The sequence below is a fragment of the Globicephala melas genome, chromosome 3, assembly GCF_963455315.2.
Source record: "Globicephala melas chromosome 3, mGloMel1.2, whole genome shotgun sequence".
Taxonomy (NCBI): domain Eukaryota; kingdom Metazoa; phylum Chordata; class Mammalia; order Artiodactyla; family Delphinidae; genus Globicephala; species Globicephala melas.
Genome location: NC_083316.1, coordinates 166602869 through 166619752, shown reverse-complemented (window position 1 = coordinate 166619752; position 16884 = coordinate 166602869). Strand labels below are relative to the sequence as shown.

At 48.7% G+C, this 16884-nt stretch overlaps 1 protein-coding gene across 1 annotated transcript in view; it reads left to right on the top strand.

Moving 5' to 3' along the window:
- The window catches only part of ACSBG2 (acyl-CoA synthetase bubblegum family member 2), a 69189-nt gene that overhangs the window by 39825 nt on the left and 12480 nt on the right, over window positions 1-16884 (top strand). The window contains exons 4-8 of the mRNA XM_030879425.2: window positions 2361-2449; window positions 3214-3334; window positions 5608-5694; window positions 10718-10867; window positions 15551-15727. Of these exons, the coding sequence (XP_030735285.1) occupies window positions 2361-2449; window positions 3214-3334; window positions 5608-5694; window positions 10718-10867; window positions 15551-15727 (624 nt within the window). The remainder of the gene's footprint in view (window positions 1-2360; window positions 2450-3213; window positions 3335-5607; window positions 5695-10717; window positions 10868-15550; window positions 15728-16884) is intronic.

Below are 16884 nucleotides of genomic sequence, written 5' to 3'. Positions count from 1 at the left end.
TGCTGTATAATCTTCTCCCTGTGACTGTGGGCTATGATGGGATTTCCCTCCTGAGATGGCCAAGGTGAAGGGATTTCACAGATGTCATTAAGGTCTCTAATCTGTTGACTTTGAGTTCATGAGGAAGGGCAGGTGCTCTGGGTGGGCCTGACTTAATGGGGTGAACCATTAAGAGAGATTCTCCTGCTGTCCTGGGAGCAAACTGCCATGTTTGGAGAGGGCCATGTAGCAGGGGATGGCATACAGACTCTAGGAGTTGAGAGCGGTCCTCAGCTGGCAGGTAGCAAGAGAAGAGGATCTCAATCATTCAACCACAAGGAAATGAATTCTGCAAACAACCTCCAAGTGCGGGGCCCCCAAGCTTCGGGGGAGGTCATGGTCCCCACCGATCCCTTGACTGCAGCTTTGGGGGATCCTAGGCAGAGAACCCAGCCGCGCCACCCCCCAGACTCCTGACCTGTGGAAACTGGGATAATAAATATGTGTTCTTTTAAGCTGCTACATCTGTGATGATGGGTTACGCAGCCACAGATAATGAACGCAACAGACATCTCGTACTGTAAAAGGGCACCTCCCGATCGTTCTGATTTACAGGAAATCCGATCACATTCTGACCTAGACCCAAGCTCCTCTCTCCCCTCCTCTGATGCCCATGTGTCTTCATCTAGAGACTGTGAGAGGTCGGAATTAGGAACCACCTGCTTGGGCTGGATTTCTTCTTGGCTGCCCTTACCCCCACGCCATAGTGCTGTAGCTAGTTCACCCTTCCTGAAAGATGGTCCTCTTTCCCTCTGCCCTTAGTTCTGGACTTCAAGGACCCCTGCTCTCCTAGATCTCAGGGATCCAATCAGAAAGAAGTCAGTTTATCTACACATTGATGGAGACAGTGTCCACAGTGAAGACAGCCTTCCTGCCACTAAGCACAAACATGTTGCATCACGTTCTGAAGCATCAGCAGGCAGATGCCTTCCAAATGCTTAGGTTTTCCCCGGGGACAGAGGGTCACGGCCAGCCTTGCCCAGGTGACTAAAACAGCCAACAAAATTGGAGTTTCCAGGACAAAAGGGGGGGCGACCACCAAGCATGATCACTTTCACGTCCAGGTCTCCTGATTCATCCTCAGCCACGTTCAGATCAGGGCTATGCCTTCAAAAGTGCAATTTATTACCACTATAGGGTATCACTCTTTGAGTACTGTTATGATTAAAACTAAAAATGAATTCATTAGGATGGCTAATTAAGAAAAAAAAAAACAGACAATAACAAGTGTTGGTGAGGATGTGGAGAAACTGGAGCCCTCAGTCACTGTCAGCGGGAATGTAAAATGGTCCAGCCACCCTGGAAGGCAGTCTGGCGGTTCCTCACAAAATTAAACTTAGAATCACCATATATGATCCTGCAATTCCACTTCTGGGTACAGACCCAAAAGAATTGAAAGCAGGGACTCGCACAGATATTTGGACACCCACGTTCACAGCAGCATTGCTCACAACGGCCAAAAGGTGGAAGCGACCCAAGTGCCCATCAATGGATGAATAACCAAATTGTGATCCGTCCATACGATGGAACGTTAACCTTCAAATGGAGTGAGATGCTGACACCTGTCACAACACGGATGAACTAGGGGACGTTAAAAGAAGCCGGACACAAAAGGACAAATATATGATTCCACTTATAAAAGGTCCCTAGAGGAGTCAAATCCATAGGGACAGAAAGTAGATGGTGAAGGCCAGGGGCTGGGGGAGGGGGTGGGGAGTCAGTGTTTCATGGGGACAGAGTTTCCGTTTGGGAAGGTGAGAAAGTTCTGGAGATGATGGTGGGGATGGTTGCACAACAATGTGAATGTGCTTAATGCCACTGAGCTGTGCACTTAAAGTTGGTTAATGGTTAAAAAATAAAATACATAGGGGACTTCCCTGGTGGCACAGTGGTTTAAGACTCCACACTCCCAAGGCAGGGGATCCAGGTTCGATACCTGGTCAGGGAACTAGATCCCACATGCATGCCGCAACTAAGAGTTTGCATGCCACAACTGAGGAGCCAGCGAGCCATAACTAAGGAGCCTGCCTGCCACAACTAAGACCTGGTGCAACCAAATAAAAATAAATAAATATAGAAAAAAATACATAAAAATTAGAATAAATAAAGGGGGTATTACAGAGAGGGAGGTAAACCGGCCTCCCAAGAGTCACACACAAAAAAATCACACTCCGGATTTTCATCTCAACACGGGCTGTCCCCCTTGTGACTCCGTGGGCTCTGGGGTCTGCTTTCACCTGCCAGTGAGCAGATCCCATCCGGAAGCAAACCACCTCTGTTGCTTCTGTTTTCTGTTTGTCTGTCTGGTTTTGCCTTCCCAGCTGGGCTTGGAGCCTTTCCACTCAGTCGGCATCCTTGGGTTTAACTCAGTCGAGTGGTTCCTTGCGGCTCTTGGCGCCATCTTCGCGAGGTAAGACCTCGGGCCCGGGTCCCTGTGGATGTTGGGTGGTGCTACTCCGGGACTGGCAGCCCCAGGCTGGTTCCCACGGAGATGTGAATGGGGGTTGCAGAAGCAGCCGCAGGCGAGCCGGCGAGATAGACACACACATCCCCGTCCAACAGGGGACTAGTATCTCAAATACACAAGGGACTTCTACAACTCAGGAATAAAAACACAAAAAGAGGGACTTCCCTGGCAGTCCAGTGGTTAAGGCTCTGCACTTCCACTGCAGGGGGCACAGGTTCGATCCCTGTTCGGGGAACTAAGATCCCACATGAGACTTGCACAGAAACATCACTAAGGGAAGTAGCAAATAGGCACTTGGAAAGATCCGTGATGTCATCAGCCAGCAGGGAGATACAAAGGGAACCCACAGCAGAATGGTTCAAAGCAAGAACGAAAGGTTGCGAATGAAGGGAACGGGTGGAGGGGTGGGGGGGTCCAAACCCCGCCTCTTATTTGCTGTGGGACCCTGAACAAGTGACTTCCCTGCCCTGAGCCCCAGTTTCCTCATCTGTAAAATGGGGTACTGTGAGGGTTCCAGGTCATAATGACATCCCGGGAGCCCATCCTCTCTCATCATCACTGTCCAGCTGTGGAGGGAGGGAAGCTGGTGCTGAGGCTGCAAACTCAGACCTTCCCTGCAGACCCTCCCCCTCCCCCCACCTTCCAGGACGTTCGTTCTCGACTTAAGGTGTGTGGGGCACACTCGTGCATGTGTTTTCTTTTCCCAGGGGCTTCTGTGTTGGTATTTATGCCACCAACTCTGCGGAAGCCTGTCAACATATCATTGCTCACGCCAAAGTGAACATCCTGCTGGTGGAAAATGACCTACAGCTGCAGAAAATCCTTTCGGTAAACCCCTCCGCCCCCCATTGCTGCCTGCCAGTCACTGGAGGAAGGAGGGGGTTGTGTATGTGTGGAGTGGATGTGCGTGGAGTGGATGAGTTTAATTTCCAATGCGTATTCATTTCCTACTCAGCCTCTGTTTTTAAAAATGTGTTTGTGTGTTATTTTATATACCTTTCACTGCTTACCAGTTTTCTTTTAGAAACAGTTATTTTGAACCTTGTCATCCTTGCTATGTTCACCTCTTATGATTGTCCTCCCTTCGGGAATGCTTTTGTCTTTCTTTTCTGTTTCTTTCATAAGTCCGACCACTTCCTGTTTCACTACTTTCTGATGTCTGGCTCTCCCCTCAGGGCTTGTATGTTTGCTTTGTGTTCTTCCTTCCCAGCTGCGTTTACCCCATTACGTCCTAGGTTTTACGTTGGAAGGTTAGGGGGCAATTTTCCTTTGCTTTGCAGTGACTTTTTGCGCACAGTGAAATCTGACCCTCTCTTATTCCTTTTTTTTTTTTTTTTACCCCCCCTTGTGTTATCTTTGTAATGTTGCAAGAAACGTTTCCGATGACTTGTGTTTGAATGAGCTGCAGTTGCCTGAACCAGCTTTGGGCAGAAGGATCCTGAGGGGAGGGGAGTCCTTGGGAGGGGTGAGCCTCGATGGCCAGATTCACGGCTCACCCCAAGAGCCACTGCACCGCGTAGCTTGTGGGATCTTAGTTCCCCAACCAGGGATGGAACCCGGGACCCCAGCAGTGGAAGCGCAGAGTTCTAACCACTGGACCACCAAGGAATTCCGGCGACTGTTTCTTTAACACCATATTTCATCTTTCCTGCGTTACTTTTTGACATTTCTCGAGTGGAGATGTCTCGCCATGGGTGGCATCCTCTGAACGCCGTGGGCCACGTGTTTCCCCACATTTTAACTTTCTGAAATCAGGGCAGATTTGCCAGCCTCAATGGAATCCAGCCAGACTCGGGGAAACAGGATATTTTGTGCCACCAGGCCTCCTTCGACACCTAATTCCTGAGCTGGTTCAGTGAGGACAGACGTCCACTTTCTGAAATTGCTTTCTGAAAGCATGCTTCTTTGGTCCCTGGTACTCATGTCATGCCCTGTCTGTCCTGTTCGCAGCAGAACACACTGCGGGGTGGGTGACGGGTGGGGCCCTTCTCCTTCTTGCCGTGAATACCGGTTTCCGATTTGGGTTTTTCCAGCGTTAGAAGAGGTCACGTGCCCCATCCTTTCCCCTGCAGCCACCTCATTGCTATGGCTTCTTGTCCTCGTTCTGGTATATTCAACCTCACATGCATGAATTATTTCCATCTCTTAGTTTCATCAAAGATGCAGTTTGTGGGAGATTTCTTGTTCTGGTTCCTCTGCATGGAAGATTCAAAGCCAGGCTTCTGATACTCTCCTCCCAAACTGGACGTTCAGCTCCACTTGGAAATCTTTGATTCTGGGGGACGGTCACGGCTCATAACCCTCCAGTGCTTCCCTTCTTCCTTTAGAATAAACTGCAAACTCCTGCTCTCACCTCCAAGGCATGGCCTACCTGGCCCTTCCACCGCTTCCTGAATCCTCCCCCGGCCTTCTCCCTTCCATCCCCATTCCAGCCAGTCTGGACTTTTTATATCCCTCCAACATCCCGGCTACTACCTGCTTCAGGCTTTTTGGATGTCTGTTTCTTCTCTCTCTGGAAAACTCTTGTCCAGCTGTTACAAGCACTTCTGGCATCTTTTCTCTCCAGGTCATGCCAGAGACTTGGTTGTAAGGAGCGTACTGGATGTTGGAAATGACTTCTTCACTGGATTGGCTAGAAATGTCATACAGGCACACTCCTTCCTTTGCACAAACAGGGGGGGCAAGAATCCCACAGGCCTGGGTACCTGAACCTTACAGGTCTAGGTTCAGGAAGAGAGTTCTGAACCCCCGCCAGTTCCAGCCACCTTCATGGAGGATTTCTGTAGCCCTGCTCCAACCAGAAGGTTAGCTGGATCTTGGCCATGGAGCATAAGGTGCCAGGAGACAAAGGGCCGGGAGGGCCTCCTTCGACTCACCAACCCAAACCACAGCTCTGTACAGCAGAATTCAGGAGGCTTTGCCCTCAACCCTCTGTGATGGTTGCAGTCTACTGATACCGACCTGTCAGTCAAGACAAAGAGCAAAAGTTTTCCTGCATGGGCAGGGGGAGGGAAAGAGGCTGAGGTCTCTGAGGGAGAGAGCTTAGAATGCGCTCTTCCAGGGCCCCGTTACCATGAGGTCCGTACACAACTGTTTTTCAGATTCCAAAGACCAAGATGGAGACTCTAAAAGCAATCGTTCAGTACAGGCTGCCAGTGAAGAAGAGCAAATGTAACAACCTGTACTCTGTAAGTGTGAGAGGGGGCACTGAGCAAAGGGGAGGGCACAGTCTTGAAAGGGAAGGAGGGCACTCCCAAAGTAAGTGGGTGGTGAGCAAGGGAGAGGGTGAGGCCAAACCAGGGAAGTGGGCAGGGGCTCACAAAGGAAGTGGGCGGTGAGAAAGGGGGAGGGCGGGGCCTCACCAGGAAAGTGGGCGGGAACTCTCAAAGGAAGTGGGTGGTGAGGAAAGGGGAGGGCGGGGCCAAACCAGGGAAGTGGGCAGGAACTCTCAAAGGAAGTGGGTGGTGAGCAAGGGAGAGGGAGGGGCCTCACAAGGGAAGTGGGCGGGGACTCTCAAAGGAAGTGGGTGGTGAGCGAGGGAGAGGAAGGGGCCTCACAAGGGAAGGGGGTGAGGCTTTTGAGATAATTTTTTTCTGGCGTGAAGGTTCTGATTTACCAGAAGGTGTCTGTTCTGGTTATTTATTGCTGTGTAACAAATCGCCCCAAAAATTGGTGGCATAAGACAATACCAATCATTTTATTATTAGTTGCTTTTCAGACCATTAGGGTAACTGAAAAAATACTGCATCACTGAAAATTAGATGTGCTGGAACTCACAACATTAAGTTTAAATATTTAATTTGTATTCAAATCAGAACTTATTATAAATTTACATTCCTGGTTTTCATAGATGCAAAGTCATCAACATTTTTATTAAAACCATTAGCCAGTTTCAATATATACAAATAGGGACATAGGGGTGCACATTTCTGCAATGGCTCGGACCAACAGCACTGCTGGAGCCTTTTATTGGGGTTTTTTTTTTTTTTTTTTTTTTTGCGGTACGCGGGCCTCTCACTGTTGTGGCCTCTCCCGTTGCGGAGCGCAGGCTCCGGACGCGCAGGCTCAGCGGCCATGGCTCACGGGCCCAGCCGCTCCGCGGCATGTGGAATCTTCCCGGACCGGGGCACGAACCCGTGTCCCCTGCATCGGCAGGCGGACTCTCAACCACTGCGCCACCAGGGAAGCCCTGGAGCCTTTTTTAAACTTTTGATGTTTCATTCATAATGAATTTGCTCTGCTTTGATAGTGACTTTTAAATTATTGCATTAAAGTACTATATATCTTGATTACAAGCTTTTTCTTTTTTTTCCGCATCCGCTAAAATTTTGCACTCAAGGAGAAGCCCCTGGTCCTCACTCTGGTCCCAACCCTACAGCTGGGGCTCCCCCAGCACATTTCCCTGTCTCTCTGTGGTGTCTCCATATGCTGCCTCCGGCATGATGACTTCAGGACCTCTGGACTTATTGGTGGCTCAGATCTCCAGAGAGAATGTTTTGAGGGAGAGAAATATCCAGGTGGAAGCTGTCCTGCCTTTAACGACCTATTCTTGGAAGTAACACACTGTCCAGCAAGGCCAAGCTGCATGAGGGCCCAGACTTCAGCTCTTACTGAGGGAGGGGCGGGGCCCCTGAAGAGTGGGTGACACCGTAAATGTTGTCGCAGTCATTTTTTGGCAAATTCACTCTGCCTCAGGGTCTTCTAGAGTCAGAAAATGCTTGGGTGCAAGCAACAGAAACCCACTTAAGCCAAAGGAGGGGGTTTGGGTTTTGCTTTTTTTTGTTTGTTTGGTTTTTAAATTTATTTATTTATTGATTGATTTTTGGCTGTGTTGGGTCTTCGTTTCTGTGCGAGGGCTTTCTCCAGTTGCGGCGAGCGGGGGCTACTCTTCATCGTGGTGCGCGCGGGCCTCTCACTGTCACGGCCTCTCTTGTTGCGGAGCACAGGCTCCGGACGTGCAGGCTCAGCGGCCATGGCTCACGGGCCCAGTTGCTTCGCGGCATGTGGGATCCTCCCAGACCAGGGCTCGAACCCGTGTCCCCTGCATTGGCAGGCAGATTCTCAACCACTGCGCCACCAGGGAAGCCCTGGGTTTTGTTTTTAAGGATACAATGAGTTAACTCACAGAAGTCAGGGCAGGAGGTCTGTGAGGGGCCAGGAGGAGCTGCTGTTAGGCCAGCAAACCCATGTCCCAAATCAGAAGTCCTAAAATGTCATGGAGTTTATTTGGTTTGCCCTCCACGCAAACGGGAGGAAAGATGTCAATGATCCTTTCTGGCCAAAACACTCACCAGCTCGTGCACCTTTCAGAAAACATTTAAATGTTAAGACCAGGACAATGCCTAATTAAGTAAGACAACCAATCAGAATTACAGACCTTTCAGAGGTTAAAAATGACCAACGCAGAAACAATATCTTAAGCCTGGATAAGTTAAATCAACTCATTTGTTAGAAACAGTATTTACAGCAGGGTTTCTCAGCCTTGTTGGACATTTGGGGTGGATAATTCTTCATCGTGGGGGCCATCCTGTGCATTGTAAGATGTTGAGCGACATCCCTGGCCTCCACCTACTAGATGCCAATAGCACCCTCCCAGTTGAAACAATCAAAACTATCCTCAGACACTGCCTAAGTCCCCTCGGGGGCAAAATCACCCCTGGTTAAGGACAATGATTTATAGGGAAGAGTTCTGTGACACAGATTAGTATCTACTTCTCTGCAAGGGTGAGTAGGACCTACCGTTTTTAGGTTCAGTTTAGGAAGACATTCATTACAACTGAGAGAAAAAGAAAGCGCCTGGGAAATCAGAAGGTGAAATTCGGGGGCAGGGGGACGGCAGAATAAGACAATTAACTGGGTAGGTTACGATGCCTGGGATGGGACTCGGGACCAATTCCAGATTGCCAAGAGAGAGGACTGGATTGGACAGGACTGGGTCTGGGGTCTACCTAATCCAAACACTTGTGGCCATGGGAGAATGAGGTCTTCACCAGCAATTAGGGGAGCATCCTTTGCGGGGGAGGGCTTGAGGCATCTCTCAGAGAAAGGACAGGGTCCTGCAAAAGGCTTCTGTGTGCTGCTCCTCTCACCATCACCCTACCCTGTTAGAGATGGTCTGGGTAAAGGTTCTTCCCTTGCAGATGGGGCCAGCATTGCCCTGGCAGGCTACAGGCAATACTGGCCATTTCTGGAGGACCTGGAGTGCCCTCTGTCTTGCAGACAAGACATTACCCTCAACCAGGGCCTCACTAGGGGCTCAGAGGTAGAATTTTTGCAGGTCCCAGGTGAAATTTGGTTCACACAGCCCAACAGTTCCTTCTGAGGCACCAAATTCTAAGCTAATTAAGAGCACAGGCTCTGGAGTCAGACAGTCTTGGGTTAGAATGATAGCTCCTCTGTCTACCTGCTGTGTGACCCTGGGCAGGTAACTTACCACCTCTGAGCCTCAGCTCCTTCATCTGCCATAGGGAGATGATGTATCTCTTATCAGTAAGGATGTCTTTGGTTGCAAGTGACAAAAGCCTAACACCAAATGGCTTAAGCATAAAAGACCATTTATTGGCTCATAGCCGCAACCTAGGGTGTGGATTTCAGGCACGGCTGGAACCAGGGGCTCAAATAATGTGACCGAGACTCCATTTTGCTCTCTTCATATCTTGGCTCCATGCCAGCCTTGATTCCCCCTAGTCCTGAGATGGTCCAGCAGCTCCTATGGCTACATCTTATTCACATTCAGATGACGCATTCATGTCCCAGCACTTCCAGCAAAAGCCCCGACCTTCACTGTGATCGGACCACCTGAGGTCACATGCCCAGACCCAGTCTAACCACTGGGGCCCAGGCAGATGGGACCTTCTAGCTTAAACCAATCACAGTGGCCCTCAGCCACATCAATCTGGTAACTAATAAGTTTGAGGTGCTGAGTGGCATCTGGGAGGGCACAGCACAAATAATATTGAACTCTGCTGTTCTGAGCATTTTACATATATTAACCCATTTACTGCTTAAAACAACCCAAGCAGTTGGGTCTTGATGTCATTCCCATTTTACCTATGAGGAAACCGAGGCACCGGTGCCTGAGTAGCCTGCCTGGGAAGTGGAGGAGAAGAAGCAAACGTCTTAGGGCTTTTGTAAGACGTGCCTTTCCTCCTGCTGGGAATCATGCTTCGGGAGAAGCTGGTGGGGCAAGATTTGACTGGGGAAGGGAACTCCTAGGTGCTGAGGACCCCACTCACACACCTGAGTCCCCACCCTCCATTTCTTTTGTTTGTTTGTTTTTTGGAGTAGAGTTGCTTTACAGTGTTGTGTTAGTTTCTGCTGTACGGTGAAATGTATCAGCTCTACGTATACATAGATCCCCTCTTCTCTGGATTTCCTTCCCATTTAGGTCACCACAGAGCACTGAGTAGAGTTCCCTGTGCTATACAGCAGGTTCTCATTGGTTATCTATTTTATACATAGTAGTGTATATATGTCAATCCCAATCTTCCAGTTCATCCCACCCTCCCATTTCCCCCCTTGGCGTCCATACGTTTGTTCTCTACACTGTCTCTATTTTGGCTTTGCAAATAGGTTCATCTGCACCATTTTTCAAGATTTCACACATATGTGTTAATATATGATATTTGTTTTTCTCTGACTCATTTCACTCTGTGTGACAGTCTCTAGGGCCATTCACAACTCTACAAATGACCCAATTTCGTTCCTTTTTATGGCTGAGTAATATTCCATTGTATATATGTACCACATCTTCTTTATCTATTCCTCTGTTCGTGGACATTTAGGTTGCTTCCATGTCCTGGCTAGTGTAAATAGTGCTGCAGTGAACACTGGAGTGTGTGTGTCTTTTTGAATTATGGTTTTCTCAGGGTATATGCCTAGTATTGGGATTGCTGGGTCATATGGTAGTTCTATTTGTAGTTTTTTAAGGAACGTCCATACTGTTCTCCATAGTGGCTGTATCAATTTACATTCCCACCAACAGTGCAAGAGGGTTCCCTTTTCTCCACACCCTCTCCAGCATTTATTGTTTGTAGACTTTTTAATGATGGCCATTCTGACAGGTGTGAGGTGATACCTCATTGTAGTTTTGATTTGCATTTCTCCAATGATTAGTGAAGCTGAGCATCTTTTCATGTGCCTCTTGGCCATCTTTTGTGTCTTCTTTGGAGAAATGTCTATTTAGGTCTTGCTTGTCTTTTCTTTCCGCAGTGGGATGACTTCATGGAGCTTGGCAACAGCATCCCCGAGTCCCAGCTGGACCAGATCATAAAGAGCCAGAAGGCCAATCAGTGTGCTGTGATCATCTACACTTCTGGGACCGTAGGCTATCCCAAGGGGGTGATGCTTAGCCATGACAACGTAAGTGCTGTCTCTGCTGACAGGGACGAAATTTGCAGCATCCAGGGTCCCGTCACTCCGGGGCAGTGGTCTTCAGGCTAGTTTTGTTCTTGACCCACAGGGGCACAGTGGCGTTTAGGGGCCCAGCACATGGGGGGATCCTTGATCTGTGGGTCATAGAGAGTTATGCAAATGCTTCCAAGGCTGGGGGCAGCATAGTGCGGGGGTTGAGATCAGGGATTCTGGGGCAGACCTGGCTCTGTGATCTTGGGCAGGGCATCTGACACCTCCAAGCCTCAGTTTCCTCATCTGTAAAATGGGTGCAATGGAACAGTCCCTGCCTCATGGGTTGTTTGAGCTCAGAACCGTGTTTGATAAAATAAATACATAAAAGGGCAGTATACACATTGTGTTTCAGAGGTAAAGCAGAAGCTGTTTTAGTTACTTGAGGAAGGCCGTGTGCTTGGGGAAAACTTACTCATGTGTGGGTGGAGTCCAAATCTGATGGTTATTTAGGTCACTGTTAGGAAAGAATAAGGAGAATACATGCTAAAAGATCCTGTTTATGGGGGACATCCCTGGCAGGCCAGTGGTTAGGACTCCGTGCTTCCACTGCTGAGGGCCCGGGTTCAATCCCTAGAAAACGCAAACTTATCTACAGGGACCGAAAGCAGATCAGTGGCTGCCTGGGGAGGGCAAGAGAGAGGCATTACAAAGGCGATGGAAATGTCCACCATCTCGATGGTGGTGATGGCTGGCTTCACGGGTGCAGACATAGTCCGTATGTGCCAAATTGTACACTTCAAATGCGGTTCCCTGTATGTCAATTACAGCTCGATAAAGTTGTTGGGTTTTTTTTCCCATAAATTTATTTATTTATTTTTGACTGTGTTGGGTCTTTGTTGCTGCATGCAGGCTTTCTTTAGCTGCATCGAGCGGGGGCTACTCTTCATTGTGGTGCGTGGGCTTCTCATTGCGGTGGCTTCTCTTGTTGCGTAGCAAGGGTTCTAGGCACGCAGGCTTCAGTAGTTGTGGCACACGGGCTCAGTAGTTGTGGCTCAAGAGCTCTAGACCACAGGCTCAGTAATTGTGGCGCACGGGCTTAGTTGCTCTGCAGCACGTGGGATCTTCCCGGACCAGGGCTCAAACCCGTGTCCCCTGCATCGGCAGGCGGATTCTTAACCACTGCGCCACCAGGGAAGCCCTGGTGTTTTTTTAAACAAGAAAGACAGTGATAGTTCATTTCTGTTGCACACTTACTAGGGGCCAGAGGCCATCCCGAGAATTTTACACTTTGTAAATCCTCACAGCGATTCTATGATTCTATCTGTTCTATCAGGTGGACGCTGTTTCTACAGATGAGAAAACTGAAACCCAGAGAGATTAAGCTGCTGGGCGCAGGTCACACAGCAAGCAGCATGGCAGGGCCAGGAGCTGAAACCCAGGCAGGCAGGCGCCACAATCCACATTTTCAACTACACTGTAGGTCTATGGGGCTAAGGTGTAAAAATGTCCAAAGGTGCAGTCGTTACAAATATGTGAAAGCTGGTTGAAGAACAGCACACAGAGCACAACGCAATTTTGTTAAAAACTGAAAAATGGCGGCGAGTGACGCACATGTGTGTAAGTTTTAAAAGCAGGAAAGTGTCTGGCAGGACGTGCACCCAACACGCTCCGCTCTGTGAGTCAGAAAGACTGCTAGTTTTTTTTGTTGTTTTTTTTTTGCGATACGCGGGCCTCTCACTGTTGCAGCCTCTCCCACTGCGGAGCACAGGCTCCGGACGCGCAGGCTCAGCGGCCGTGGCTCACGGGCCCAGCCGCTCCGCGGCATGTGGGATCTTCCCGGACCGGGGCACGAACCCGTGTCCCCTGCATCGGCAGACGGACTCTCAATCACTGCGCCCCCAGGGAAGCCCCAAGACTGCTAGTTTTCAAATGAAGCGTTTCTACTTTATAAGGGCTTTCCCCACCCGCCCAGCTTAACAGCTGGCAGCACACACTGGCCTTTGTACTGGCTGTTCCCTCTACAAGGAATACTATTTCCCAGAGACCCACATGACTTGCTCCTTCACCTCCTCCGGGTCCCTGCTCAAATGTTATCGCCTCTGTGAAGCCCTCCCTGACTTCCACGTTTAAAACAGCAAAGAAAAATAAACCATCCCATTAGCCCCCAAGCCCCATTTGGCTACTGTTTTGTCTTACACTGCCATATTATACAGTCACGTGTTTATCACGAACAACAGCTCCTTGAGGGCAGGGGCTATCTGTCTGGTTCATTGCTGTGTCTCCAGTGCTTGGTGTACAGGAGGATTCAATCCATTTTGTGGACTGAATGAATGGAGCCTGATGAGGCGCCCACCCAACCCTGGCCAGCGTCCACGCTCCCAGTGGCTTCATGTCTAGTGAGATCATGTCCTCACAGAGGGCAGACAAAAGCTGAGCCCCTGGAGCAAGTCTGCCTGGATCTGCATCCTGGCTCCCCCACTTGCTAACTATGGGACCTGAGAAGATTTCCTTAACTTCTCTGGGCTTCAGTTTGCCCATCTGTAAAATGGAGACAAGAATGGTTGCTACCTCTCAGAGTTGCTATGAAGGTTAAATTATTTCCTATACTGTGTCAGTTAGCTACTGCCGTGTAACAAACCGTTCTAGAACTTAGCAACTTAAAACACCAAGAGTGTGTTATTTCTGGGTCTGGAATTTGGGAAGGGCTTGGCAAAGTGTCTTTTCTGCCCTACAGAGTGTCAGCTGGGGTCACTCAGCTGTATTCAGCTGGTGCCCAGGCTGGGCTGGCAGGTCCAAGCAGGGCTTCACTCACGTGTTTCATGGGGCTTGCACTTCCTCAAAGCATGGGGGCATCGAGGCCGTCGAACTTCTCAACGTGGCGCTGGCTCCTCCGAGGGCAAGCATGCCCTGATACAAAGGCAGAAGCTGCAGTCTATTAGGACTCAATGTCAGAAGTTTACACGGTGCTCCACTCTGTGGGTCAAAACCAGTCACTAGACCAGCCCTGTGAAGGGAAAGGAAAACAGACTTCAGCTCTGAATGGCAGGGGTGGCAGAGAATTTGCAGCTGTCTTTAACCTACCACACAGACATAAAATGCTCAGAGCAAAGCCTTGCACATTGGGATTAAAAAATAATCCCTGTCGACTATTATTTTTTAAATCATCATCATCTTTACAGCAGGAAGTCAAAGCTAGTCCCATGTTCTCAACATATGTCAACAGCTCAAAGCTTCTCCCGTTTATAGGATACTATGCCATGCTGAGATAAACACACTAACCCCTAACAGAAACCCCACAAGGTAAGATGTGTCATTAATCCCTTTCAGAGATTGGGAAACTGAGGCTCAGAGAGGGGAAATGACTTGCATAAGGTCAGAGAGCATAGAAAGGTCTGAGCCAGGATCTGAACCCAGGAGTGTCTAAACCACTGTAAATCACGGTCTACACACACCTAGCCCCTTTTCTCAACAAATGGGCACTGGGTTCCTTGGGTCACTGTGGGTGACAGTGCTTATGGGTACAGACGGAAAAGCCCTCCATCCTGAGGCCCAGAGAAAGAAGAGGGACAAATCTTGAGGGCTTACTACAGGGCGAGTGCTTTGCATATTTCATTACACTTAAATGTAACTTTTCTTTCCTCATTCATTCATTCATTCAACAAAAATTTACTGGGCACCTACTATGTGCCGGGAAAACCGCTTTGAGTAGAACAGACCCGATGGTGGCGCTCGGGAAGGCAGCCAGGGAATGAACAAATGAAACCACTCAGACTGTGGCAAGTAGTACGTAGCGGATTAGAAAGATGCTGGCAACTTCAGTTTGGGCGATGTGAGACTGCTTCCGTGAGGAAGCCACATTTAACCAGAGTATAACATCTTGAGGAGTCAGTTGTGGAGACAGCTAGAGGATGCCCATCCCAGGCAGCGGGAACAGCCCGTGCAAAGGCCCTGAGGCGGGACCTTGCCTAATGTGTTGGAGGAACAGTGCAGAGGCCCGTGTGGCTGCATTAACGAGACGACTGTTTGCCAGAGACTTATGGCACCAGTAAAAAATATAGATTGCAAAATCATAGGTACGCTAAAACTTTCCATCAACGTATGCACCGGAGAAAGAAAAACATTAACATACTAATTGTTGGGGTATTAATGCCACGGGATTATGGGTGGCCTTTTCGTTTGTTGGACAGTGTGGGTTTTATAGTTTTATGTTGGGCACGAGGAAGCTCTGTGCCCCTTCTACAGATGAGCAAATACAGGCTGCAAAGGATTTTTAAGCAAATAGCCCAGGGTCACACAGCTAGTAAATGGTGGAGTCAGGATTTGATTCTGGGACACTTACTGAATCCTTCAGATTTCTGACTATCCCGGATAGACATTCTAACTCTAGGGTCTGTTGCTGGATCCTAGGGCGTCTGGTAATCCCCCAAAGCTTCCCATCGAATTTTACTGCTCCTTCCATCCTCAGGCAAGTCAGTGAACCTCTCTGTGCTTCTGGTTCCCCATCTGTAAGATGGAAGAATCGCAGTTATCAACCCCAGTGTGTGCAGATGAGGACTAAGGGACTCAATGTTTGTAAAGTACAAGAGCGGTGCCCAAGCAGGTGCTTTGTGTTTGTTAAATAATTGTATTTAAATGGCCCTCGGGCAAGGATGAGGCGCGCTGAAGGGTACTGGATTGTAAGCTCGACGTGTGTTCTAGATCACGTGGACGGCGGGGTCGGTGGCGAGGGACTTCCATCTGGCTTACGCTCCTGAGAAGCAGGAGGTGGTGGTCAGCTACCTTCCTCTCAGCCACATCGCAGCTCAGATGATGGATGTCTGGATACCCATGAAGGTCGGGGCTTTCATCTACTTTGCTCAACCAGATGCACTCAAGGTATTAAGGCTAAGGGCAGCCCGGAGGTGTGGATGGTTCCTTCAAGTCCCAGATCTGGGGGCTCCTTCTCCATCCTCATCTAATGCTCCCAGGTAGCAGCGTTTGAAACAGTCAGTCGCCTTCTTTTAGTTTTTATCTTTTTCCAAGTCATGGTATCCATGGTTGTGCAGACTGTACACTGAACAACCTAAGATGTGAATGGTATTGAAAGCAGAATGTGTGTGTACGTGTGTAGTTTTTTTTAAGTCAGTATTCCCAACTCCAAAAAGCTCCCCAAACCAAACGTTTTTGGCAGTAAAATCTGACCTAAACTGATGGGAAGCTATCTGGAGTCTTCATTTTTATCCCACTTATTGGGAATATGTGTATCTGCAGAAATATTAACGTGAAGGATTTCAGCTGGCTTGCCAAGACACCGCCGTGGGATTCATATTACAAATGAGATAAGCACCATATTACCTTTCTGAAGGCCGGAGAATCCTAAATTCCAGAACACATCTGGCCCCAAGGGTTTGAGATAAGGGATGTTGGACCTCTTTTGAAAAACAGCAGTGTCCTATCCACCCTCCAGAGGCAAACTCTCCAGAATTTTCAAGAGATTTCTTCCGGCATTCACCTCCAGTTTTTTAAAAAAAATGTAATAATTTTCTTGATTCATGCATTTTTAAATATTATCTCTTACTTTTCCATTGCAGTAGGCAAGGATTTAATCCTCTTACACCCCCATCTTCACTTGCTTCCCCTTTTCCCACCCTCTCAATGAAAAGATTTCTTAGTTAACGGAGCCATGCAGTTTACTACGTGATTACGTTGCCTGTCTGGTACAACCTTTTGTTTTCCCCAGAGTTAATAGTTGCCTTTCTTTTCCAATTTGGTGGAAGTTTTCTGTATACCTGTCCAGTTGCTCCATCTCAGCTGTCACATGCTTATCAGGATTTTCCAAATGTTCTGATACCTAGTGCATTATTTTCTCCTCCATCCTTCTGCCCTGAGTAGGACTGGTTGTTGTTTTAAGTTGTCCTAGATTGGGCCCCCTAGAAGCAGAACCTGAGATGGGATGGAGGTTTTTGTAATTAATTGAGTAGGATCTCTCAGGTGAAAACTGTAAGGGAGGGAGTGAGGGGAGCAAGATATGGCAAGGGGAGAAGACAGGATGT